Source organism: Neomonachus schauinslandi, chromosome 8 (genome assembly GCF_002201575.2).
Source record: "Neomonachus schauinslandi chromosome 8, ASM220157v2, whole genome shotgun sequence".
In the NCBI taxonomy this organism is placed as follows: domain Eukaryota; kingdom Metazoa; phylum Chordata; class Mammalia; order Carnivora; family Phocidae; genus Neomonachus; species Neomonachus schauinslandi.
In genome coordinates this window covers 113,399,243-113,425,374 of record NC_058410.1, presented here as the reverse complement: position 1 = coordinate 113,425,374, position 26,132 = coordinate 113,399,243, and the positions used below count along the sequence as shown (strand labels likewise).

The 26,132-nt window shown below is 48.5% G+C and overlaps 1 protein-coding gene across 5 annotated transcripts in view; it reads left to right on the top strand.

Annotated features, from left to right (window-relative positions):
* The window catches only part of PNPLA1 (patatin like phospholipase domain containing 1), a 47,232-nt gene that overhangs the window by 6,945 nt on the left and 14,155 nt on the right, over positions 1-26,132 (top strand). For all 5 annotated transcript variants that reach the window (XM_021684680.2, XM_021684683.2, XM_021684681.2 and 2 more), the window contains 4 exons: positions 18,814-19,046; positions 20,178-20,243; positions 21,459-21,668; positions 23,366-23,426. In XM_021684680.2, the coding sequence (XP_021540355.1) occupies positions 18,814-19,046; positions 20,178-20,243; positions 21,459-21,668; positions 23,366-23,426 (570 nt within the window). The remainder of the gene's footprint in view (positions 1-18,813; positions 19,047-20,177; positions 20,244-21,458; positions 21,669-23,365; positions 23,427-26,132) is intronic.

The window sequence follows — 26,132 nt, the reverse complement described above, 5'->3', positions numbered from 1 at the left end:
GAATTTCCAATCTGGTCAAAAGTGGGTCTGGGAACTTGCCCCCAGGTGTAGTTGCATAATTTTGAAAATAAACTTGTTTCTTATTAAAGAACGGGGATTGGGTGGACTTAAAACCCCATTTCCGCTTTAGCTACTACTCGGCACCTTTCCGCCTATAAAAACTACACGGCAAGCCCCTCCTTTCTTCCTTCCTTCCTTCGACAAGTATTTTCTTTTTTTTTAAATTTTATTTATTTATTTGAGAGAGAGAGAGAGAGCACAGCAGGAAGAGGGGCAGAAGGAGAGGGAGAAGCAGACTCCCTGCTGAGCAGGGAGCCCCATGTGGGGCTCCATCCCGGGACCTTGGGATCATGACGGGAGCCAACCGACTGAGCCACCCAGGCGCCCTTCAACAAGTGTTTTCTGAGCATATGCTAAGCTCTGCAGAGGACACAGAGTTATAATACAAAATGAAACTCCGCTTTTGCTCTCAAGGAACTTACAGCCTACTCAAATGCAAGGGCAGCTAGCAAGTAGGTATAACACAAGAAAGTTCCAGCTGAATGTCGGACAATTCAAAGGCAGAGGAGTGCAGAGGAAGGGAGCCTCATGGAGGGAAGCCTCATGGAAGTGGCATCCAAGCTGGGGCTTGAGAGGTGAGGAGAAGTCCCACGGGGAGGGATAGGTTGGGCAGGAGCCTAGGCTTCTAGTGAGGACCGGGCATTACAACACAACAGTAACACAGCGGGGAAACATGACGCCTCCAGGGCATGGGGAATAGAGCAGGTTGACTGATGTCAGGGGCCTTGTACAAGGTCAGAGAAGCTGCTTTTGGCTCCGCGAGAGTTGTCCAAGATGCGAAAGGGCCGCTCCTGAAGAAAGGAGCACCTGCGCTCGGAGAGGCCCTCACAGAAGCTGGGAGGCGCCTGTCTGGTTGCTGCTCCCATGGGTCCCCTTCATTGGGCGCGGTCACCGAGATGACCTATAAACCCAAAGTCTCCAGCTTCCCAGACTGGGACGACCCAGTCTAAACATAAGACCCAGTGTAAACATAATTCTCAAAAAAAAAAAAAGTTTCATGATAGGATACCATACTCTACTGCCACAATTTTAATATTCTCTTCCAATCATTAAAACAACCTTCATTAAATCAGTGGTCCTCTCAGCTGCACATGAGAATCACTGGGGGTGCTTTTAAAATGTCCAGTGCCCAGGCTTCTCACCAAATGAATTAAATCACGATCCCCCCAGGGCGGAACCCAGGCACTAGTGTTTAATCTACCCCCAGGGGATTCCACCATGCAGCCTGGGTGGAGACCCAGTGTGCTTTGAAAATCTAAGATGTACCACCTCCCTAAGACTCTATGAATGTCTGACCAGGCAGTGGAAGTGGGTTGGGCATTTCCTGAGCAAACCTGCAAAACGCCCATCACAGTCCTGGACTAATGACAATTCTCTGTCTGATTATTAAAGGGGAATGGCTTTTCCCAGGGTAAAAAGAAACCGTTTCACCACAGAGGCTTTAGGTTGGATTCAATTCTGTGAATTCCTCTGGCTGGGCCATAAATGAGGAAGACTGATTTTGTTAAGGGGTTGGTGCATCCCTTCCTCTTAGCCCATTCCCATGTTGAAGCCCCTTTTCAGAGAAACTGGTGGACACCCCTGGCCCAGAGCCTCCCCTGGCTGTCTTTATTTTTCTCTTCTACACCCTCACTTTGGTCTTTAACTTGCAAGAACGGCGTTATTGAGATATAATTCACATACCATACAATTCACCCATTTAAATCATATAATTCAATGGTTTTTAGTATATTCAGAAAGTGGTGCATCCATGATCACAATCGATTATAGAACATTTTAATTACCCCCAAAAGAAAGCCCATACACTTTAACTGTCACCTCTCAATTCCTGCATCCCCCCCCCAGGTGTCTGGCAGCTGCTAATCTACTTTCTGTCTCTGTAGATTTGTCTAGTCTGGATATTTCGTATCAGTGGGATCACACAATATGTGGTCTTTCATGTTCAGCTTCTTTTATTTATTTATTTATTTTTTTATTTTTTTTTTTTTTTTTAAAGATTTTATTTATTTATTTGAGAGAGAGAGAATGAGAGACAGAGAGCATGAGAGGGAGGAGGGTCAGAGGGAGAAGCAGACTCCCTGCCGAGCAGGGAGCCCGATGCGGGACTCGATCCCGGGACTCCAGGATCATGACCTGAGCCGAAGGCAGTCGCTTAACCAACTGAGCCACCCAGGCGCCCTTATTTATTTTTTAAATATTTTTTCTTAGATTTTATTTATTTATTTGACAGGGAGAGAGAGAGAGCACAAGCAGGGGGAGTGGCAGGCAGAGGGAGAAGCAGTCTCCCCGATGAGCAGGGAGCCCAATGCGGGACTCGATCCCAGGACCCTGAGATCATGACCTGAGCCGAAGGCAGACGCTTAACCGACTGAGCCACCAGGCACCCCATTCTTTTTATTATTGAATAATATTCTATTATGTGGATATAACACATTTTATTTATCTATTTGTCAGGTGGTATACATTTGGGTTGTCTTTGCTTTGGACTATTATGAATAATGCTGCTATAAACCTTCAGGTACATTTTTAACGCTTATTTTTTTTTTTCCTTTTAACTACTTGTGATTTATTTATTTTTATTTTATTTTATTACGCTATGTTAGTCACCATACAATACATCATTAGTTTTTGATGTAGTGATCCACGATTCATTGTTTGTGTATAACACCCAGTGCTCCATGCAGTACGTGCCCTCCTTAATACCCATCACCGGGCTAACCCATCCCTCCCAACCCCCTCCCCTCTAAAACCCTCAGTTTGTTTCTCAGAGTCCATAGTCTCTCATGGTTCATCTCCCCCTCCGATTCCCCCCCTTCTTTTTTCCCTTCCTTCTCCTAATGTCCTCCACACTATTCCTTATTGGCCTTTTAGCTAAGATCAAGTGCATTTTTAACACTTCCTAATAACTTTTTTTTAACGAAAAGATTTCAAACATGTTGAAGAGGGCAATATCTATCATGGACTCCCAAGGACCCATCCTATAACTTCAGTAGTTATCAGCATTTACCAACCGGGTTTCAACCACAGACTCCCCACCCCGCCTTGCTTTGTTTCGTTTTTTATATATTTTTTGTTTTGTAATGATTTTAAGCTCACGTGGAAGTTGCATGTAGCCTCACCAGGCTCTGTTTTCTGCACCAGTGTTCCGGAGCAAGTGTCTCTGCAGATAAGGACTGGGAACCCGAGGAAGCCCAAGGGAATGGGGCTCGTTGATCTGCTCACAGCCCGGATAGTGAGGGGCAGGCACCTGCTTCCGAAGCTGCTCCCCAGCTCCTCCCAGTGGGTGAGGGGAGCGACCAGGGGACGGAGCTGACATTTAGCTGAACTCATCAAGTGACTTTGTTTTGGCCTCTAGAAGTAATTATTTCCCAATACCTCCCATACTGCCTTCTCAACAATGATAACCTTGGCCTCCCCACCCCCACCCCCACTGCCCCAAACACCCAAACCACTAAACAAAATATTAAAAGGGTGGGGCCCAGGATCAGGGCTGGATTTGGGAGCTTTTCTTTTTGCTTCCACAAGAATGCCATCCCTATGGAACGTCTCCCCATCCTCCAAGGCCTACCTCAGACGTCACCTCCTCTGAGAGTGAATCCTGATTCCCTTCAGGCACTGACTCCCTCGTGCTCCCACAGCCAGCTCTAGGATAGCGCTTGTCTCAGAGGCCAGAATCCCCATGGGAAAGAGCACCTGACTAGGAATCAGGCTCTCGGGATTCTGAGACCCACAGTGCCCCGCGGTCAGATTAAGAGCCTAGCTGGCCACATGCATTGTTTTCACATGGTCTTTCACAGTAGGATTTATTAATGAGGGAGGTGGGGCTCAAAGCAAAGCTGGAGTGACCCCAACGTCCAAACTCTCTCCAACCCTCCTTTCCCTCTGGTCCTAGGAACCCACTCAGCAGTGAGTGACCTTGGACAAGCTGCCTTGAGCTCAGCTCAGTTACTGTACAATGGGGGAGAATAGTGTCTGGCTCCCCCTCTCCATGGCCTGGCTCTGGGAATCACAGTGGTCGCTCTGAACAAGCTTTGCAAACAAGGGATTGATACTATAGTTGCTTTGGTTTGGGCAGCAGAGGCTTCAGTAAGGCAGAAGAGCATTGAGAAGACTCACTCATGTGGTCTTTGCACTCCAGCCCCCCAAGGCTGGTGTGGTGGCTCCACAGAGTTAGGACCCAGGTCTCCTCCACTGTGGTATTCACAGTCCAACAGGGCTCCCCACAATGTCTTCATTCCAGCTAGCTGGGGAGGGCACACCTCTTCCCTTTGAGGGCAGGCCTTGGGGGTGACACATATCATGTCACCTTACATCCCATGGATCTGAACTTAGTCACAGGGCCACACCTGACCTCAAGGGAGACTGGAAAATACAGACTTTATTCTGGGAAGCCATGTGTCCAGCTAAAAATCGTAGATTCAGTTACAAAGGAAGAAGAGGAGAATGGATGGTGGGGATGACTATCAGTCTCTGCCATAACCACCATACTTGGAGATATGACGATGATGGAAAAACTCAGTCCCTGTCAGGGACTAAGACCATGACTACATACCACCAGATCAAGTCCAGTCTGTTGGCTGGGGAGGGCCTCAGTTCTGAGCCATCAGTGGGCTGCCCTCCTGGCAGCTGGGGCTGTGAGTGCCTCAGTCTTGCTATGGGGCCTGGGCAGGGCACCACGACACCCATTACATCCCCTGCCTAAAATGACCTTCTGGTTTTCTCTTGAGAGATGTTACCTCCTCCCAAGACACCTTCCCATTGTACCCTAATGGATCTCTTTCCACGATCTCGAGTTTACCCACAGAATCTGTCCACCTGTCTAGCACTTGATGATATATGGTCATAATTGTTTCAGAAGCTGTGTCTTATTTCATCAACTAGATTGGTTGAGCCACCTGAGGTCTTATAGGTCCCATGGCTCCACAAACTGCTTGTCAAGCAAGAAATGCTTGATAAACTCCTAATGATTGCTGGCCATTGGCAGGCATGACATTGAATGCGTTTTTGCAATTTCTATTTTGGGGTTTACCTGACTCTTAAGTAACTTTCTGCACTTATGGATATGACTTGACTTATAATACTAGAATTTCATAGAAGGGAGGTCACTGAGTCCAACTTTTTGATTTTATAGATAATTGTATGTAGACTTTGGGAGAGGAAGTAACTGATTGAAGGCAGACCTTGCTTAAGCCAGTGGTTTCCAAACTGTGTTCCAAGAAACCCTAAAGTTTTATGGGAAGGAGAGAGGTTCAGGGGAGGGGGGCATCAGGGAACAGGGAGAGGACACACACTGAAGCCCCAGGACCTTCCCCAGCTTCAAAAATTATAGTGCTGCTATTGTCCACTCTTTTTAAAATTTCATTTAAAGGAAATTTTCCAGTGATTTTTTTTTTAAGTAAAAAAAAAACCACTGTTTGAATCTAATCCACTTAATGTGCAGACAAAGAAATTGAGGGCCAAATTCTGGATGAATTACAGTGATAAAATAGACTGTTCATTCATTCATTCATTCATTCTAGGTCCTAGGGACCCAGCAGTGAACAAAACAGCTGTCTGCCCTCATGAAGTTGACATTGTCTTGGTGAAATCAAGCCATAAATAACCAAACCCATAGAAAAACATCAGCATGGGGGCGCCTGGGTGGCTCAGTTGGTTAAGCGACTGCCTTCGGCTCAGGTCATGATCCGGAGCCCTGGGATCGAGTCCCGCATCGGGCTCCCTGCTCGGCAGGGAGTCTGCTTCTCCCTCTGCCCCTCCCCCCTCTCATGTGCTCTCTCTCTCTCATTCTCTCTCTGTCAAATAATAAATAAAATCTTTATAAAAAAAAGAAAAGAAAAAAGAAAAACATCAGCATGCATGCTCCAAGGAGAAAATAAAGCAGGAGAAGGGTGTGGTGAATGATTAAAGGGTGAAGTTTCAGGTGCGCAGGTCAGGGGAGGCGTCTCAGAGGCGGAAGGAAGGGAAGAAGAGCCATGTGAGCTCAGAGAGAATGTTCCAGGCTGAGAGACCTATGGCGCAAATGCGCTTGAATTCTCAGAAAGGCAAGCTGTCCTTCTGGACAAGAAATGGGTTTTAAAAGGACCTTGCAAAGTACATGAGAGGGCCAGAGGAGCAGCACGGGCCCTGCCCCACATACTTGGGTACAGCAGGACCCAGCACGCCCCCTCCCATGGAGATGGAGTCCACTACAGGTGTGTTGGTCTGCCTCCCACATCTGGACCAGTGCTGCTTCAGGCTGTTCCTGCCATCCCAGTGACCAAAGGCCTCCTGAGGCCCTGGAGTCAAGGATGGCTGAAGTTATTGTCATTGGCAGGTGGCTCAGGTGTGTTCCAGGCATTGGGCCCACTGGGGCCTCAAGGACCTGTGCTGGGAGGACGAGACTGCTTTCTGAGAAACTTGGCTCTGGTAACTCCTTTCTTCAGTCACCCGTGCACCTGTCTTTGTGACTCAGTCGAGGAACAAGACAACCCAGGTTTGGTGAGAATGAAGCTCCCAGGAAGAAGGAGGCTGGACCAGGTGTTCCAGCTCTGCCACTAATCACAGTGGGTCCTTGGCCAGCCAGTGACCTGCCTCCCCCTTGGTTTTCCCATCTCTAACTTGGGCGGGGGGGAGCACATCCTTTGGACATTGCAGTGAGGGACAAAAGAAGTCATGGATGTTCCTGGCACAGTGCCTGGCAAATATTAGTCACAAAATAAGTCTTTAATGAGTGAAGGCTGAGTGAATGGAAGAACAAGTAAAAAGAAAACTATAAATTGAAATAGAAAAGTATAAGGGGTGCCTGGGTGGCTCAGTCGTTAAGTGACTGCCTTTGGCTCAGGTCATGATCCCAGGGTCCTGGGATCGAGTCCCGCATCGGCCTCCCTGCTCCTTGGGAGCCTGCTTCTCCCTCTGCCTCTCTCTCTCTGTGTCTCTCATGAATAAATAAATAATATCTTTAAAAAAAAAAAGAAATAGAAAAGTATAAGTAAAGCAGCATTTTTCAAACTTCGCTGAAGAATGTCCTTCATTGTTAAACTTATTAAAACAAAGATTACTAGACAACCATCTGGTCCAATTAATATTTTTAATATTTTAATTGTGGGCCCATCTGCACAAGGACTTGGATTTCCTGGGAATTCTGTGTGGCCTGGGCAGTGGCAGGACCCATCTGAGCTGGTTTGCCTTGGCCCTGGCCAGGCACCCCAGGGTTATCACCAATTCAGGATCAATTCTCATGATAATTACCCTGGTAGGTTGCGTCAGTTCAAACTCTAAACCACAGCTAATGTAGGCAAGGGGCTTTGAATTTTTATGGGAGACTCTGTTTTTTTCACCCAGAGCCCTGGGCAGAGATAAGCTACTGGCACCTTTCACTGGTCCAGCAGTTGCTGGAGCATCCTGGCTTTCAGCAGGGGTCTCAGTGCCCCTCACACAGCCCAGGACCACAGCCTCTGTCCCTGCCGTTTCTGGTCTGATAACCACATCGTCAGCTTTCTCTCTGCTGGCGCTGGCTTTCAGTTCCTTCATTTGTTCCCCTACTTTCTTGTGAGTTCAACCATGTCTCACGATTTTTATATCAGGCTCTCTGTTGTTGTTGTTGTTGCTATTCCTGAAGCTGGAAATGTTCCTGGACTGCTAGAGCAAAGAGTCTCCCCAAAGTACTTTTAGACAGAAATGAGAACCTCCCTTTCTTCCCTGGGCGTACGTGCGTGCGTATGTGTCCCTGCGTGCGTACGCACCTGCACGCATGCGCATATGTGTGTGCGCGTCCCAGATGGAACCTGGAGTTCGGTCCTGGCTGCTAGGTGCGCTTTCAGAATCAAAATGTCTTCATCGGAAATCATTTCCAGTTACTTATCTGCCCGAGATGGCTACATTTCCTGTAAAAATTCACTCTGCTCTGATTCATGTCCTGATGTCATCTATTAACAGCTATTTATCAAGCACTTAGAATGTGCCAGGCACTGTGCTCGACGTCTTGCACGAATCATTTACTCTAATTCTCTCACAACCCCACAAGGCAGACGCTGTATTTATACCCATTTTAGAAAGGAGGAAACAGGTATTTAGAGAGATTAGATAACTTGCCAGGGTTTATGCAGCACAGCCAAGACTGAGCTCTCTCTTAATTTCTACCTTCTCCATCCTCTTAAATCACGAGTTCAGATGTTGCTTTGCAAGCAACTCGACAGCTTTCCTGCCAAACTCTGTGGCCAAGCACTTATTTGCACATTGCTTAAGAAAGTGAGATCAAATGACATAATAAATGCAAAAAGGACTTTTTATAAAATGCTGTATAAGTGACATCACTGCGTGGTGATGGTTGTAACTCGAAATACCATGTTGAGATCAGTATCTTTTAAGTCAATCAAAGTAACGTGTTTTACATGTTTAACCTTTCCAGCCAAGTGGATAAAGGTTTCTTTTCCCCAAACAATCCTCTCAACTCTTAAGTTGAAAAGAATTGAATGGCAACTCTGGTCAAACTCTGAATGTGTTGTGTACACAGTAGAAACATTTAACAATTTAGGAAACAACTCATGCAGTTGATATCCTGCAATCCGTTTCCCCAAACATCAGCAGGCATTAACTGAGCCCCTGCTGAGTGGCAGGCTCCGTGTGCCTAACAGCCTTGGTCATCTGTGTTTGTTGTGGTTTGTTTGTTTGTTTTTACTTCAATTATAATAAACGTTCAATTCTGGAATATTGCTAGATTTACAGAAAGGTTGCTGAGACCATATAGATAGTTTGATATGTCCTTCAGCCAGTTCCCCCCTAATGGGAGCATCTTCGTAACTATGGTACACTCGTCAACACTAAGACATCAACATCGGTACATTACTATTTATGATATATTTTGCCAGTTTTTCTACTAATGTCCTCTTTCTGTCCCAGGATCTAATCCAGGATCCCTCACTGCATTTGGTGGATCCATTTCTAAACCCGCTCACTCAGTATTAAGATAGTATTGTTTTCCTTGCTTCACTTTGGGATTAAATTCAGCAAAGGTAGTGAGCTCCATTTCCAATTATATAGGGAAAACAGGCAAACAAATGATAAACCTCCAGACCAGTTTGACTCACATTTGAGTCAGGAGTTGACACATTGCTCCAACTCTGTCCTCATGAAACCACCACATAAGGAAGAATCTCCTCCTCAATCCCAGCTCAGGGTCTTGTGTTCATCAATGTGGGGGCAAGAGTTAGGACCAGGCTTGACAGAGAAAACTATTCTGTGGTTTGCTTTCTCACAACCCCCGTGTGAGGGTGAGTCACTGAAGGTTTCGCCTTCCTGACTACCAGTTGGAAAGATTCCTAACAGCTCAGTAGAAAAGATATTCTTTGATCTCCCTCTTCAGTTCATTCATTCATTCATTTTGTTAAACATTCATTATTAATTTATTCAACAAACATTTATTTACTACAGTGTGTCAGGTACTGAATTAAGTGCTGGGGCCGTAATGGGGGAACAGAACAAATAGTCCTTGCTTGTGGGACATTAGTTTATTTATTCATTCTTGAATACCTACTAAGTGTTCAACACTGAGCTAGGCAATCATGTGGGAGAAGGGTATTCTTAATACAGGCCTGGTCCTCAAAGGAGGCAGCTAGCCAAAAAAACAGGACAGGCCACTCAAGACAGCCTGAGATAAATGGTTGTGGACAGTAAGGGGAGACAGAGAGTGAACAGTGGGGATGAGCAGGGAGGGCTTCAAGGAGGAGGCCCAGATCTTAAGTGGGGCTTAAGGATGAGGTCTGCATGGTTAAAAAAAAAAAATGGTGTGTGTAGAAGGGAAATAAGCAGGATTGTGCACTTATGTTTACCCAGGAGAGATGAGACAGACTGTCCTGAGGAGGGGCTCTGGGTGTGGGGATAGAAGAGCATATGTTTGAAGATGTGATTTGGGTTCTGTTGCTCTAAAAAGAGTCATCCTGTCTCCCAGGGACATTTGAGCCCTTAGGACCTTAGGAGGTGTACCTAAACTAAGTCCTAGAAAGGCAGATCCCAAGAGCCTTCGTGGAACCACCCTCTTGCCTCACAGTGGGAAACAGAGGCTCTGAGAGGCGGAGGGCATGTCCCTGGTGAAGGCAGCCAGCTGTGGTGGAAAGAACACTGGCTTGGGGGCCCTCAGGATGTGGAGGCCTAGCTCTGCTGTTTTCCAGCTGTGTGACCTTGGGTGAGTTACTGGTGAGCCTCTGTTTCCTCATCTGTGAAGAGGTAACTGGAGTACCTACCTCAAGGGGTAGGTCTCTCCCTGTTCTCAAGGGAGTGTCGTGAAGATGGGACGAGACAACAAGGCGTCCAGAGCCGGGCACAGCAGCCGGCACCAGGGAGATACCAGGAGGTGGTAGCAAACATGGTAAGTCCAGTAAGCAGTGGGGAGAGACTAGGACACTGTGGTTTTAAGAGAGCTTCAGGACTCCAAGACCTAGATGGAGAGAGATGTAGGTAACAGACCTGACCGTCTGAAGTCTTGGACAGCTGGGGCAGAGAGTATCTCCAGTCAGCAGGAATGAGCTTTCGTTATCACGCTGGTGTAAGAGAGAGGCATGGGTGTTCCTCTGCGGTGGCGCCCTAACTTGAGCATATCTTGAATGAGGAGATGTTCAGAGATGGCCTTCGGTCTGTAGAGCAAAGACTCACTTGGAGGTCTTTTGACCACCACCCCCCCCCACACACACACAAAACAAAATAAAGCAAAACAGAAACAGCTTTTAAGACTAGAGGGTGACTAGTTCACAGCTCTTGCCTTAGCCCGGGGTCCCCTCAGTGGTGCAGGGAGGGTCTGGAGGGTAGGACAGGCCAGAGCCTAGAAAGGGGACAATATTGGTTTCTACCTTGGAGCAGGATCCCGAAGAGACCTCTGGGTCCACCAAAGAAAGCAGAGAGAAAAGAGCAGGGGCAATGGCCCTCAGAACATTCTGAGGTTCCAGAGAACTTTCTAGATAACATTCCCTCTCTGCCTGATTTATCTCAAGGTGATCAACAAATCCTTCAGTGGAAAGTTGGGGAGATTGTGCCCGGATTCTGGGGGAGAGGCACACAGGGGCCGGATGCTGGAAAGAGCCCCCCCGGGTGCCTTGATAGGAAGCCAGGTGAGGCACCAGTGGGAGACACCGCTGTTTCCATGGCAACCTGATATAAACCGATAGGCACTTTTAAAGCCAATTCTGTAGTAAACTCTTAGGGTTAGAAAACAGTCTGCGTGAAAGATTGTTGTTCGTAGAAGAGTATTGGTTTGGGGGTTTTGGTTTTTTTTGTTTTATTTTGTTTTGTTTTTTCAGCGCTTACTAGGTCCGAGTTATTTTGCCTTTCGCTAAAGCCTATATTACATTCAGAACAGAGTAGAAAAATGTGATTTTCTCATACATTCTACTTCCAGTTTCTGTTAACATAGACCGTGTGACCTAGGGTATATCCACCCTTATTCATTTCTCCATCCATCCAACCACTCAGCCATCCGGCTGTATTTATGGACCTTATTCTTCACCCTGGGCTCAATTTCTTATCTGCAAAATGAGAGAATTAGTCTGGTTTCGTGTTTTGACCTAGGATCCTAGCATCTTAGGAGTTTCAGGGTGGTGCTTTCAACAGCCGCCTTCCTAGGCTGGGGTGGGGCGACCCGGCGGGGTCTGAGACCCCACTTGGCTTCAACCTAAAACAGCCCTGCTTTTAGCTGTCTTATGTATTGGATTTCCACTTGAGATTTCTTTTGAACAAAGGCTCCCTGACTGAAAAATCGCTGTCCCAGGAGGTGTCTATGGATCTATGGATCTTGAAGCGGCAACAGTGCCGCTTCAAGCCAAACTGTTTTTCAATCAATGCCCCTGCAGTGTGGGGTATGGAAATAAAATGGAGAATAAACCAGGGTCACTACCCCTCGGGGGCTCGCTGTCACTGTGAGGATAAACTGAGATTGTAAGCGTGAAAACCCGCTTGGGTAAAAGACTGTTGTTAAGATAATAATAATTTTTATTATTATAGTGCAGTCGGGCAGTCAAGATATGCCCACAGGGAAATGCAGCCTATAATTCAGCCTGCAATTAGGGACCAGGTAGGAGCAGCAGACTCCCAGGTGCTCCATGCAGGGACTCCGAGAATTGCAGGGCTCTCCTGGGAACACAGCTCTGCTCGCCGCCGTCTCCCCTGGGGCTGCTGCGCCGCCTGATTCCCCCCCACGCCCCACCCCCACGCCCGCCGCGCTTACAGTGCCCGCTGCCGGGGAGCCGGGCTGGCGGCGGGAGGAGGGGGGCCCCTGGCGGTGATTGGCTGAGCCGGAGGTTGTTGCTAGGCTACCAGTCCGCGGGAGACTGGGGCCACGTAGTCCCATCCTCCACGGCACATCCTCCCCCACCGCAGACCCCATCCGGGCACCGTGTGAAGGAGATTCTCCAGCAGTTTAAATTGTCAGCCACCAAGTGTCCATCTTTCTAGGATTTTTTTCACTTAGCAGGAGGTCATGTGGAGGAGGGGAAGAGAAGCTGTTTTATTCTCGGATCATCTTGAATAAGCTGCTTCTCTTTCTGGACCTCAGTGACCTCCTTCGATTCCTGAGGTCCATTCATTTATTCATTATCCATGCATGCATTCATGTTTATTAAGTGCCTCCCATGTTCCAGGCACCATATCAGGAATTAGGGACAAAAGGATAAACAAGATAGGGACCATCCTTGCTCTCACGAAGCCGGGGGGAGGGGGGGCGGGTTGGAGGACATAAGACATTTAAGCAAATAAAAAGATAATAAGATAAACATACATCTAATCCCCTTCCTTCCTCTTCAGTGATATTTCTAAGCCCTGTCCCTTTCCCTACTAAATCTGTAGGGCCCCCCAAGTTGACAAGGGAGGGGGTGCAGATGCTAACCGTGCCTTTACTGCATTACAGCTGACCTGTCACCGCACTGCTCTCTGAAACAGAGGGACGCTCTCATCTCCTCAGTGCTTTTACTTTGCTCTTTTGCATCCCAAAGTGAGCCGGAGCGCACCTTAATAAAGATATGGGGCAGGGATCATTGTCCCCTGTTCAGGTGAGAAAGCCGAAAGCCAGAAACATCAAGAAGACTTCTCCACGGTCACGAGGAGAATTACTGGCACAACCTGACCGAAACTGAGCATAGCACTTACTATGCGCAGGCACTTTTTTTTTTTTTTAAAGATTTTATATATTTAGCAGAGATATAGAGAGCACAAGTAGGCAGAGAGGCAGGCAGAGGGAGAGGGAGAAGCAGGTTCCCCCCTAAGCAGGGAACCCGATGTGGGGCTCGATCCCAGGACCCTGGGATCATGACCTGAGCCGAAGGCAGCCGCTTAACCGACTGAGCCACCCAGGCGCCCCGCGTAGGCACTTTTAAAAAACAATCTGCCTCATAACAACCCACTTAAGGTATTATTATTCCCATTTTATAGGTGGGAAAATTGAGACTGGAAGAAGTTATTTGACTTGCCAGTGATGGCCCAGATAGTATGTGGTGAAGCTGGGATTTAAACCACATCCCCCGGCTCCACAGCCTGAGCTCTTTCCACAAAATGGATCTGGTCCTAGAAAAGAGTGGAAGACTCTCCGAGTGGCTGAGACCTGGAGCTGTTTCCAAATGCCCTTCGAAATCTCCTAGTCCCTGGATCTTATTTATTTATTTTTCTATTGAAATTCTTGGCACAATAGACTCATAAAACTTGATGAACTGGCCACAGTTACCAATACAGTTGACCTTGTTATCTATCCATCTATCTGGGATGATCTTGCCTTCAAGCTTTTACTGGGTAATGACATCGAGTAGCTCTTCCTTGTGAGCATCTCCATCACTTGCTTTTCCTCCGTGTCAGTTTTTACTGAACAAATATTGGGCACCCACCAAGGGTCGTGGGAGGCTTGGTAGGCAAAAGTGAGTATGGCCCATCCTTGCCCTTGAGGAGTTCCCAGCTAATAGCAAAGGTTTCTGAAGGGCCTCCCATAGACAAACCACAGTGATAGGCCTTAGACAGGGGAGGACCATAAGGATCTTCCCCCATAGAATCTTCTTGGCTTAGGAGACAGACCACTCTTAGATAATAAAAGGTGTGAAAGGAAGTGGGAGGAAGCAGAAGTGAATGTAGCAAGTGTGGGTTGGGGGTGGGAGAGCCAACCTTGAGTCTCCTGCGGTGCTGCTTTTAAATCCCATCTTGCTGTGGTCAGTGTGGGATACTGTGTTTCAGAGCCCAGCAGCCTGCAGCTTGGAAGGAGGCCTTTAAATGGGAGAAGGTGCTGGAAAGTACAGAGATGCATAAAGAAGCAAGCTAAATTTATCCTTTCTCCCAGCACCCAGCAATTGCTATGCTTAACACTTGACTTTCTACCAACAGAGACTTGTTTAACGAGAAGATTAGTTGCTTCTCCCTTGTCTGGGAAAAGAGAGAGAAAGAAGGGAGAGACACATTTAAGTGTCTGCCTCCGGCTCAGGGCATGATCTCCATGATCTCAGGGTACTGGGATCAAGCCCTGCATTGGGCTTTTTGCTTAGCAGGGAGTCTGCTTCTCCCCCTCCCTCTCCCTCTGTGCTCTCTCTCTCAAATAAATAACAGAAAGAAAGAAAGAAAGAAAGAAAGAAAGAAAGAAAGAAAGAAAGAAAAGAAAGAAGAGACAGACAAAGAGAGACAGAGAAAGGGATGGTCGGAGATTCTGAAGACAGAGACACAGAGAGAGACCTGAAAAAAAGCAAGGAGAGCTGGGGATAAAGGCAGCCTTTGAGCCACAGCAGCAGGAAAGAATGTGAAACTGGGCACCTGAGTGGGAGAAGAGTCAATCTCCTGCCCCCTCCCTCCTTGACTACATGATCCTGGCTAGAGCATTGCTAATTTCTAGACAGCACCACTTTCAGATATGAGTATCCTAGAGATATCTATACTATTTCTATTGTCTTGCCCACTGCTTTGTCCCTGTCCCCACCCATCACCATTCCTGAAGAGCTGAAAGTGGACTGTATATGGATGATACACAAAAGCCATGATTAAAACAAGCAGTACAAGATGAAATATGCATGCCTTTGACCTAACATTCCCACCTCTAGGAATTTATCCTAAGGACAATAATTAAGGGCATAGGGGGAAAAATTAGCACGAGATTATTCCCTGCAACATTGTTTAGAAAAAGCAAAGAAACAACCCCTACTGGGCACCTGCTCAGCAAATAATGGTATAACCTTACAATAGCTTTCCGTGCCGCTTGTAAATTGGGTCATAAATAGGTACTTATTGATGTGGAAAGATATGATTTATTAGGTTAAAAAAAAACAAAGCCAAGTTACAAAATAATGTATATAGTATGATTTCACGTAAATATTCTTCTAAGTAAGAATACATATAAAATATATAGTCTAGGAAGGCGTAAGTGAGATGTTGATCTCTGGTTGAAGGGATTCCCTCCAATCCAAAGATTCCACTTTAATTTTTTCTTTTTGCATATTCTGCATATTTTATTTATTTAATTTATTTTATTTGAGACAGAGAGAGAACGCAAGCTGGGGGAGACGGACAGAGGGAGAGGAAAAGGGAGAAGCAGACTCCCCGCTGAGCAGGGAGCCCGACGCAGGGCTCGATCCCAGGACCCTGGGATCATGACCTGAGTAGAAGACAGATGCTTAACCGACTGAGCCACCCAGGCACCCCCATATCTGCATTTTTAAAAATTATTTTTCCCCGAAGGAACATGTATGTCTTGTGCAATGGGAACAAATTTCCTTCCATCCGTCCCAGCGAGCATCTCCTGCGGGGAGTCCAGGTGTATAGGGGCAAGCTGAACCAGGTCCTCCTGGCTCAGAGGCATTGTGGGAAAGGCCACCAACCCAAGCAAGGCCACTCAAGCTGCTCATTAAGAATTCCAAAAACCGGGCGCCTGGGTGGCTCAGTTGGTTAAGCAACTGCCTTTGGCTCAGGTCATGATCCTGGAGTCCCGGGATCGAGTCCCGCATCGGGCTCCCTGCTCAGCGAGGAGCCTGCTTCTCCCTCTGACCCTCCCCCCCTCATGTACTCTCTCTCATTCTCGCTCTCTCAAATAAATAAATAAAATCTTAAAAAAAAAAAAAGAATTCCAAAAACCAGGGCGCCTGGGTGGCTCGGTTGTTAAGCCCCTGCCTTCGGCTCAGGTCATGATCCCAGGGTCCTGAGATGGAGCCCCACATCTTGCTCCCTGCTTTGCGGGAAGCCTGCTTCTCCCTCTCCCACTCCCCCTGCTTGTGTTCCCCTCTTGCTTTCTCTGTCAAATAAATAAATAAAATATCAAAAAAAAAAAAAAAAAAATTCCCAAAACCACCTGCCCCCCCCCCCCCGTTTGACTCTCCATCCTGACTGGTCTTGTGGGGCCAGAACTCAGTGACCTAGCCCCTTGGTATCTAAATGCTCGGTTGCTTTGTAACTACATAAGGACGGTGAGTTTGCCATCACCCTCCCTTGAGGGAAAATGCAGTCGGTACAAGTTGGCACACGGTAAAGCTAAGCTTGCTAAAATCGCAGGGCCTGGGGGCCCCTGGGTGGCTCAGCTGGTTAAGCGACTGCCTTCCGCTCAGGTCATGATCCTGGAATCCCAGGATCGAGTCCCAGGATCGAGTCCCACGATCGAGTCCCGCATTGGACTCCCTGCTCAGCAGGGAGTCTGCTTCTCCCTCTGACCCTCCCCCTTCTCGTGTGCTCTCTCTCTCATTCTCTCTCTCAAATAAATAAATAAAATATTAAAAATAAATAAATAAATAAAAATAAAATCGCAGGGCCTTCCCACCTCCCAGGAGCACCCTCCCCTGTAACAGGGTGAAAGCCAAGATGCTCTCTTGCTCAGGTCAGTCCCTACTACACATATGCAGTTGTGATTCTGAATGTTGGTGAGGGAGAGGGGGGGAAAAAGGCCGTTACTATGGCAACCCAGGCTCGCTCAGCCTCTGGGATCAGTCCAACACGCAGGGAAAGAAGGTGGGGTTTAGAGTCAGAACAAACATGGCGGGGCTGTCTGACCTCGGGCGAGGCACTTAGCTTTTCTCTGCCTTGGTTTCTACATCTGTAAAATGATGATGAAGCCCTTTATCATACCGCCTCCAGGATTAACGAGGACTTATCGTGAACTGTAAAATACGGAAGGAGGAGCGCGGCCCTGGCTTTGGTTTGTCTCCAAATTGCTGTGTGTGACTTTGGGCAAATCATTTAACCTCTCTGTGCCTCAGCTGCTCTATTTGTAAATGGGAAAATAGTGTCCCCTGTGATGACTTCCCAGGCATATTGTCAGGCACCCGTAAGAATCCTGGAATCTCCACGTTGGAAGGAATCTCCGCACTCAGGCAGGAATCCCTTTGAGAAGTTCTCTGACTGAGGTACTTGTCCCACCTCTGCTTGATTACCTCCACTGGCAGAGAGCTCATAACTGCTCAACTTCCCAAATAACCATTGCTACATGACACTAATTGTAAGAAAGTTCTGTATAGGATGTTTTACAGTTAAATATTCATTTTTTAAAAGTTAGCAATCCTTGGGCGCCTGGGTGGCTCAGTTGGTTAAGCGACTGCCTTCGGCTCAGGTCATGATCCCAGGGTGCTGGGATCGAGTCCCACATCGGGCTCCCTGCTCGGCGGGAGGCCTGCTTCTCCCTCTCCCACTCCCCCTGCTTGTGTTCCTGCTCTCGCTGTCTCTGTCTCTGTCAAATAAATAAATAAAATCTTTAAAAAAAAAAAAGTTAGCAATCCTTTTCAGAGCTATTGCTGCTTCTAATTTCGCCGGAGGGCTTGCACAGGGTAGAAATTAGCAGCAATTGGCTAGGAGCAGGTACAGGTCCGGCTCTAGAAGCCTGTGGCTTAGTGTCATGAAAGGAGTATGGGTTCTGGGGTCACACGCTCTAGGTTAAAATCCCACTTTGTTCACTTGCCAGGCAGTTGACCTTGGGCAAGTTATATTATCTCCCCAAGCCTCAGTCCCCTGATAGGTGAAATGAGGCTAGAAATGCCTACCTCATAGTGTTGCTGTGAGAATCTGGCATGATAGCAGTTCTCATCGAGCTTACGGCCCTAACTTCCCCAGGGGAATTCTGGGGACTAGGGTGGGGACAGGTTACACCTTCCTCTGCAATCCCTTTAACAATACATCTGCCCTCCAAGCCCCATCTGGCACATGTAGGCCCTCATATGACCTGGCTGTGCTTCTCTCAGAAAGAGGGAGAAGGTTCCTCTCCCAGTCCTGGAGACACCTGCAGCTTGGCCTGGCATGGCTTGTGCTCCGTACCTCACGGCCTTCTCTCTCTCTGGCCTGTGCCAGGAGCTCTAAAGGGAAGATGGATGCAATGGCTTCAGGATCACCCCTCCCTGTAAGTCACCTGCCTCAGGGCCAGTCCCCCTTCCCTGCCCACAGATTTGGTGGACACCAAGCAAAGTGTCACAGGGTGTCCCTTGGTGACGGCTTTCAACTGTATCTGTGTTTTAATAAGAATCTCATATGAGGCAAAAAACCTCCGAGACCCCAAAAGAATGTAGTCTGGTGGTAGATTTCCAGGCAAGTTGGGGAAAGATATTGTGCGGTAGGCAAGTGGTCCTTTGTGCTCAATATGAAAGGGGTCAAGATGCTTGGGTCTAGTTCTGTCATCGACGAGCTGTGGGTCTCTGGAGCCAGTGACTTAATTCTGTGCCTTACTTTCCTCGTGTGCAGAATGACAGGTCGATTCCTGAGACCAACCCTGCTTCAGAATTCTAGGGGTTTCCCATCTTTTGGATGCAGGATGAGGTGGCCAGCTGCTGACCTGCCCTCTCCTCTCTGCTTCCTCCACAGATGAGTACCTCAGAGTCCTCAATGTAGGTGTCGCAGAGGTGAAGAAATCCTTCCTGGGGCCCTTGTCACCGTCCTGCAAGATGGTGCAGATGATGCGGCAGTTTCTGTACAGGGTCCTGCCGGAGGACTCCTACAAGGCGGCCACAGGGAAGCTCCACGTGTCCCTCACTCGCTTCACAGATGGAGAGAGTGTCGTGGTTTCAGAGTACACATCCAAGGAAGAGCTCATCGAGGCAAGGGGCGGGGCCCAGGGTGCAGGAGCCAGAAGAGGGGGCGGGTCCCAGTTTGTGGAAACAGCCCCCCATTCTGTCCCCTCCCATCCAATGGCTCTTGATAAAAGGACTGAATTATCACCAAATGGGTTATCATGCAGGAATGGGGGCTCTGTGCACCATTCTGTGCTCATTAATATAAATCTCAGTTGTGAATTATTATTGTTGGCAAGTGCTGTGGATATGCCCAGTTTTCTTTCAGGACAAAAGGGTTAAGTGGCATGACCCTCGTCCCATACTTCCACTCCTCTCTCCTCTCCCAAATACAAGGCCCTTACCACGTAGCCTCACAGCCCCATGCTGGCATGGCCATGATCCTGGGGGTGGGGAATGGATGGGCAGTGGGCATGGACACCTCCAAAACCTACCTCATGTCCCCCTGGATTTATTAGCACTCAGCTCTTCAAGACTTTTCTCTCCCAACCACCTCTTATCAGCTCCCGCTCTTACTTCTGCGAACCAGAGCAAACCACACACAAAGCAGACCTTTGGATCTTTGCACCTGCTGTGCCTTCTGCCTGGAATGCCCCTCCCTCCTTCCCAGCTCACTTCACCTGCTTGACAAGACTCTAGTCACTCTGCCTGGCAACTTCCCTTCATCATCTGCCTGCCCCGCACCCTCCTGGTTTGGGTACTCCTCCTTAGAGGCCACGATGCCCATGCTCACCTCCATCCCAGCCCTTGTCACCCTGTGTACTATCACCTACTTGCTTACTCTCCCTTGTTGAGCATTCCCAAGGGTACGTATCTCACTCTCCTTTGGTCCCAGAGCCCGGCCCTGGCCAAATACACATTAATGGTTGTTAAATTCCACTGGATTCATGGAGATATGGTGCCAGAAGGAACCCTGGAGGTCACTGAGGCTACCTTGTCTCTTTAAAGTTGGGATATCGGGCCCAGACTACCAAGTAGGTTAACAAGGAACCAGCTCGTTGGGGCCAGGCCAGGACTTGAACTTGGGGCTCCCCAGGACAGTGCCTCTGCGTTGGATTTAAGAAGGACCCAGCTGGTGGTGGCCCAGAGACCTGCCGGTGAGCTCTCCCCACCCAGCCGCCAGAGCCTCACACATCTCCACCGGTTCTCTCCCCACAGGCCCTCTACTGCAGCTGCTTTGTCCCCGTGTACTGTGGCCTCATCCCCCCAACTTACCGTGGTGTGGTGAGTGCTTTGGCATGGGAGAGGGTGAGCCAGGACCCGGGAGTGCCCTGTGGTCCACATCTGGGAGAGTAGAGTGGTGGTCTCAGAATTCAGCGGGAAGACCAAGAATTGGAAAGATTCTTGTGTTTTCTACTTAGAATTCCCCGTATAGATGGATTTCTGGGGCTTTCAGATGAACTTTCCCTCCATACATTGGGCTTCACTCTGTGCCCACCAGCCCATTACTGAGCCTGGCTAGTCAAGACCCCATAGGCTTGCTGGATTTTCCCATACTTGACAGAGAGTGTAGAATATGGACCCTGTGACATTGGTACCTGGAACCGTGAATGATGGCGACCTTTAAAGTCATCTAGGCTAGTGTACTTGAATCACCAGTGAGGGAGGGGATCTTGTAAAATAATGCAAATTCTGATCCCCTAGCCCTGGGGTGGGGCCAGAGGCTCTGCACCTCCAACCAGCTTCAGCTGACGCCTGAGGCCAGTGCTGCTGGTCCTCAGACCAAGCTCTGAGTAGGAGGATTTACCCATGCCCCTTCCTCATTTTATATAGAAAGAAAATGAGATCCAGAAATCAGGATTCAGCTAGGAAATGGAGCACATACTGTGCATGTCAGCTGTGTACTTCTCAGGCATCCCAGAGAGTTAGAACCTCAGTATCTGTGATCCTTTGTTCACAACTGAGGCAACAGAAGCCACAAGAGGGAAGGGCTGTGTGGTGGCTGGTGGCCAGGCCATGGTCGGGGTGTTCTGGAGAGTGCTGAGGATACCCGATCTCAACAGAGGGAGGCAGTTTGGACCCACAGCAGTCTGGAAGAGGGGATATTTCCCAACCTGCTCAGACCCACCATGTGTTTACCTTCTCAAAAGGCCATGGGCACAGGCTCCATTCCCCCACCCTGCCCTTGGTAGTTGAGTGGCTGAGGAGGGGTAGCCTGGGAGGGGGAGCTGTGACAGGAGAGCATTTGCTTGTGCTTTATCCAGAGTATGAATGGCCCTCTCCCCCCAGGCTCAGCACCATTGAGATGGCTGAGGGGAGACAGTGTAGGGACAGAGCACTGGGCTGGGAGTTCAGGGGCCATCGTGGACACACCACTCACCCACCTGGACCTTGGCCTCAAGGCTTGTCCCAAGGGACCCATTTCCTCGCTGGACTCCCTGAGTGGGGAAGAAGACCTCTGACCCCATGAGCATTTACGACTCTGCCTGTCCCCCATAGCGCTACATTGACGGGGGCTTCACAGGCATGCAGCCCTGCTCCTCCTGGACTGACGCCATTACCATCTCCACCTTCAGCGGGCAGCAGGACATCTGCCCCCGGGACTGCCCCGCCATCTTCCACGACTTCCGCATGTTCAACTGCTCCTTCCAGTTCTCCCTGGAGAACATCGCCAGGATGACCCATGCCCTGTTCCCGCCGGACCTGCTCGTGAGAGGAGGGGCCCGGAAGGGAGGGGGACCGGGGGAAGCTGACAGAGCCTGGGGGAGCCACTGGGGTCCATGCAGTTCCGTCTGTGTCTCCTTAAACTTCCTCCTAAACCTGTATCCTGGCCTTGCTGCTAACTAGCTATGTGACCTTGAACGAGGCCCCTAAGTGCTCCCAGCCTCAATTTTCTCCCCTGTAAAATGAGATGATGTCAGAACTGCTGATAGGATGTTACCTGAAATTTTCCACTCTGACATGCGATGTAGGCTTCAGCAAGTATGGCCCATGGGCCAAATCCAGCCAGTGGCTTGTGTTTTGGGTTTTGTTTTCAATTTTATTTATTTTACTTTTTTAAAAAAATATTTTATTTATTTATTAGAGAGAGAGAGAGAGAGCATGAGTGAGGGGGAGGGGCAAAGGGAGAGGGAGAAGCAGACTCCCCACTGAGCAGGGAGCCTGACTCGGAGCTCAATCCCAGCACCCTGAGATCATAACCTTCCCAAACCTGCTCAAAAAAATTAAGTCTACATGTCTTAACAAAATGCATGTCTTTCTTTGACAAGAAGTGTGATCTTGGGAGTAAGCACCAAGTTTTACTCATTTCTTTGACTACACTCACTGTGTCTACAGAGGGCATTGCTTATAGAAGGTTCTTAGTAATTGTTGTTTGAATAACTCCTCTAAGCCAGTTTTGTGACTTACAGTCTAATTATTGTTTACAAAACTCATAATCAAAACACTATTATGCTTAGTCAGACAATGGATACACAAGATATTTTATTAATCTGATTGACTCTGTCCTCCAACTGTTGCGTTAGGAATTCCAGTATCTGCCTACACTAATTTATCAGTAAAGATTATGTCTATTTACCCTCATAAAAGCAATCCATCAATAGGCAGTTCAAGAAAGGTAGAACAAATATGTTGTAGTCATCAGAGCCTCTCAAACTTGACTTTCTGCTCACAGTCAGTGCTTGACTTTCATTCTCAAGGTGGCTTGTTTTTATATAGCCTGTGAGCTCAGGATGGGCTTTCCATTTTTAGAGGTTTGTAGAAGTAGAAGAAAGAGAAGGAGAAGAGGAAGAAGGAAAAGAGGAAAAGAAGGAGGAGGGGGGAAGAAGAAGATGATGAAGAAGGAGGAGAAGGAGGAGAAGAACAAGAAGAACAAGAAGAGACAGACTATCTGTGGTGTTCAAAACCCCAAATATTTACTATCTGGCCCTTTATGGAAAGGCTTTGTGAGCAATATCTCATGTAACCCTCCAGCATCCTCTGCAGTAGATACTATCATTATTCCCATTTTAGAGGTGAAGAAACTGAGGCCGTGAGAGGTTACAGCCACACAGCCAACAAGTGGCAACACTGGGATTTGAAGCCAGTCTCCAAACTCGGCTCTTCATACGGCCCAAATGCACATTCTCTGATTCTACTATAAACATCTCACCCTCTCTGGCCCAGGGGAAGCTGATGACCAGCTGTAAATGATTTAACACATTATTGCACCGTCCCTTTGGAGACACGATCAGTAACTGCTCCCCACTTCTTAGCAGATAGTGAGGGATGGGACACTGGATGGTACATTTTTAAAAGTCCATCAAATAAAGCTCAAGGGCAATGAAAGGAGCTGCTCTGGGTGAGGGGACCTCGGCTCTCTCCACTGCTGCAGCCTTAGTCATTGTCCTGCTGTCCCCTCCTTGCAGATCCTGCACAACTACTACTACCGAGGATACGAAGACGCCGTTTCCTACTTGAGGCGGCTGAGTAAGTACGCGGTGGGGCCCCAGGAAGGGGTGGGCTGGGGGCGGGGCTAATGCCGGAAGTGGCGACTGAGTCGAGGAGCATTTCCTTCGGGTTTGTGAACTGGAGACGCCCTTCCCCAAGAGGGCCGGAATGGCTCAAGGACCCGGCAGCTTGCGTTGTCCCGGACAGCCCACTGTGGCCAAAAATTAGGATCTTCTTGGAAAAGTGATTTTCAGGGTCACTGCTGGGACAGTGGGTAGGTTTTTGTACAGATACCTTTCTGGATTTAAGGACTGCGTTTAGGAAACACATAGCTCGTATCTTCCCCGAGAATTCCGTTTTCATGTCATTTCACTTTATTTATTAACAATCGCGTTGTTAACGTAGAACCAGACATGACTAGTTTATACTCGCGTAAGACTCTGAGTGACACTGATCAACAAATGAGAGGGAAGAGCCTGTGCCTTGTGTTGGTTTAGCAAGTGTGGTCCCTACACCCGCACGTCTTCTGTGCATTCTTGCGTGGGAGATTCCCATGGCAGGTATTACACACGCTACCTCATTGAAGACCATGGCAAACATCCTCGATAAAAGGGAAGGAAAAAAGCTTTTCCATACTTAGAATTGTTTCCATAGAACGTAGTTCCAGAAAAAAGGATTCCTGGACTGGAGGGTGTTTACCTAATGCTGTATGAAGTGGTTTTTTTGTTTCCCATGTTGTCATGTGGTCTTTGTGACTGTCTTTTTTGGCAATCGTGTGATAGTCCATCACAGTTGTACAGAAAACTTTGATCATTCCTTTGAGTTTCCAAATGCTCACTGTTCTAAGCAATGCTGTGGTGAACTTTTTGTGTATGTAGTTCAAAAGAAATATATTTTAGCAGTGAGATTTATGAGATTGAATGTGGGTTTTTCCCTAGGATGTGTTGACTTCTTTTCCTTCAAAGTTACTTCCTGCATTCCCAAGCTCCCTTTGTCTTGACTCTTTCCTTTCTCCTGGGGCCGTTCTCCGAACAAGGGAGGGGGTGGGCAGGAGAGAAGGATGGAAGGAATGTGGGTACTGGAGGCAAGTAGGCCTGGGCCAGGATTCTCATCCTCCCTGGCTGTGTGAACTCAGGGAAATCACTTGCCCTCTCTGTCTTGGTTCCTAATCTGTAAAAAGGGTTAAATCCTGGTTCCTGACACCTACTAACTGTGTGATCTTGAGCAGGTAATTCATCTCCTGGGACTTCGGTTTTCTCATCTGTATAATGGGGCTGATCATGGAACCCACCTCAGAATTTTATTCCTAGACACAGTCAGTGCAGCCCACTGACCCTCTGACCTGGAAGACAGGCCCCTCCTCTCACCTTTCTGCAGGACAGACTCCTCCTAACCCTGACTCTACTCGGACAGCATCCCCCCCTCCTCCTGCACACTGACATGGGTGACAGCTGTGAAAACTAAGATCCAAGTGTCCAAAAGGAGGAGCACCCGAGGGGTGTCAGTGGGGGGTTGACATGGGGTCTCACCTACGGAGCCTCAGGAAGGGGAGGGGCTGGCGAGGACCTGGGGTCCTTTCCACCCCTAGCCGGGAAGCCCCTTCACTCTTTCCTCAGTGATGATGTGTACTGGGGACATGGGGCTGGGGATCCCCTGATTTGGGACCAATTCTATGCCTCAGGAAACCCCTCTACACCTCAGGTTCCAGCCTGGCTGCCTGGTTACCACCGTACCTGTCTCTCCCCTAGAACTTCTTTCTCTTCCTCTCAGGGCAAGCCCCGGGGAGAATTACAAAGTGCCTTGCTTTAGCATCTCTGGTCTCCCCCAATTCTCAGTAGCCCCTGGGCCAGCCTCTGGGAGGAACCCAGTGCAGGCTCGCACTCCCCCACCCTTCCACCCTTAGCTGATGTGGACTCCGTGGTATACGTGGCAGTCTTAAACCCAAGGATGAGGCTCTAATAGGAGCATTTCGGGCATTCACTAAAGAATCAGGGCAGTGCATGGAGGATGGTGGGCTTTTCCAGGGGCCCTGGAATCACTCCAAGGAGGAACTGACACAACTCATCAGGAAGAAAATGTCTCCTGCTGGCTACCAGCTAGTTTTGATTCCTCTTCCGATTTGCCAGTGTTTGCATCGCTCTCTCAGTGCAGGTTTCTTCAGTCCCACCCCTAAATCCCCTCGGGTTTGATAGGGCTGGATTTTCCTCTCGGCACCAGATGCGAGCGGGAGGTATGACGCATCCTGAGAAATTGCGGCTGGTGCCCAGAGCCACACTCTTAATTCCCACCTGCCATCTGGGAACAGAAAAATGGGAGTCCGCTCCAGCCTCCCACCCTACTGCTTTCTAGATGGGGGTCAGCTCTGGCAGAAGGCCACACCCGCAAAGTGTCACCCTCAATTCCTCAACTCACATCCTGACGTCCCCCTTCTCTGCCCTCCTCAGGGCTCACATCTGCCTAATGATTCCAGGCGAGCTTCCCTCTCCACCGTTGGCCTCCCCTGGCAGCAGCCTTCTGCCAAAGGGAAGGGCACTGCTTGTTGGCATGCTTGAAAATCCACATTCCCCACACAGACATGTGGATGTGGGCGTTGAGTGAGGTTGGAGCTCAGAGGATGCCATGTCTAAAATTATCCATCTGGCATCCAGGCGTGCCTGGCCAGACCTGCCTGCCTTCCTTCCTTCCTCCTTTCCTCCCTTCCTCCCTCCCTTCCTTCCTCCTTCCCACCCTCCTTCCCTCCCTCCC